This window comes from Trichinella spiralis, assembly GCF_000181795.1.
Source record: "Trichinella spiralis strain ISS 195 chromosome Unknown Scfld8, whole genome shotgun sequence".
NCBI lineage: Eukaryota > Metazoa > Nematoda > Enoplea > Trichinellida > Trichinellidae > Trichinella > Trichinella spiralis.
In genome coordinates this window covers 106,568-107,146 of record NW_003526947.1, presented here as the reverse complement: position 1 = coordinate 107,146, position 579 = coordinate 106,568, and the positions used below count along the sequence as shown (strand labels likewise).

The 579-nt window shown below is 47.3% G+C and overlaps 1 protein-coding gene across 1 annotated transcript; it reads right to left on the bottom strand.

The window, feature by feature from the left end:
• Nucleotides 1-30: 30 nt before the first annotated feature.
• On the bottom strand, nucleotides 31-305 carry Tsp_11715 (hypothetical protein; the record flags this gene model as incomplete). Its single annotated transcript, XM_003372680.1, has 1 exon — nucleotides 31-305. A coding segment is annotated over one exon (275 nt), but the record flags the coding sequence as incomplete, so codon positions are not given.
• Between the last annotated feature and the right edge of the window lie 274 nt (nucleotides 306-579).

Below are 579 nucleotides of genomic sequence, written 5' to 3'. Positions count from 1 at the left end.
CTGTCCGCTTACGGTTATCTCCTGTGGGACTCATGACATCCTCGCGCAATCTCCGATCCATTCCTGTCTTCGGCGGAGCTTGTCGTCAATTATGGACGAAGTGGCAGAGAGAGAAGCACCGGCATGAAACGAATTAAGCGTCGGTGGAATCACCAGAGGAACGCTGTCGTCATTATTTGAAAACACTGGCGGAGCGAGTACATCTCGATGATAAAGATACTCTATCAGACTGTTAAAGAAAGACCGTATTGGAGTAGGTGCAGTTCCAGAGAAATGGAATTCCTTCAGGAACTGGATGGCAGCATCTGCACCGTATATTTAGTGGAATTGTTGAATTATTATATCGCTGATGAGCTTTAAACGGTACTGTGTGAAGTGGATGCCCGAATCAACGACTGTCCGCTTACGGTTATCTCCTGTGGGACTCATGACAACCTCGCGCAATCTCCGGTCCATTTCTTTATTCGGCGGAGCTTGTCGTCAATTATGGACGAAGTGGCAGAGAGAGAAACACCGGCATGAAACGAATTAAGCGTCGGTGGAAACACCAGAGGAACGTTTTCGCCATTATTTGAAAAC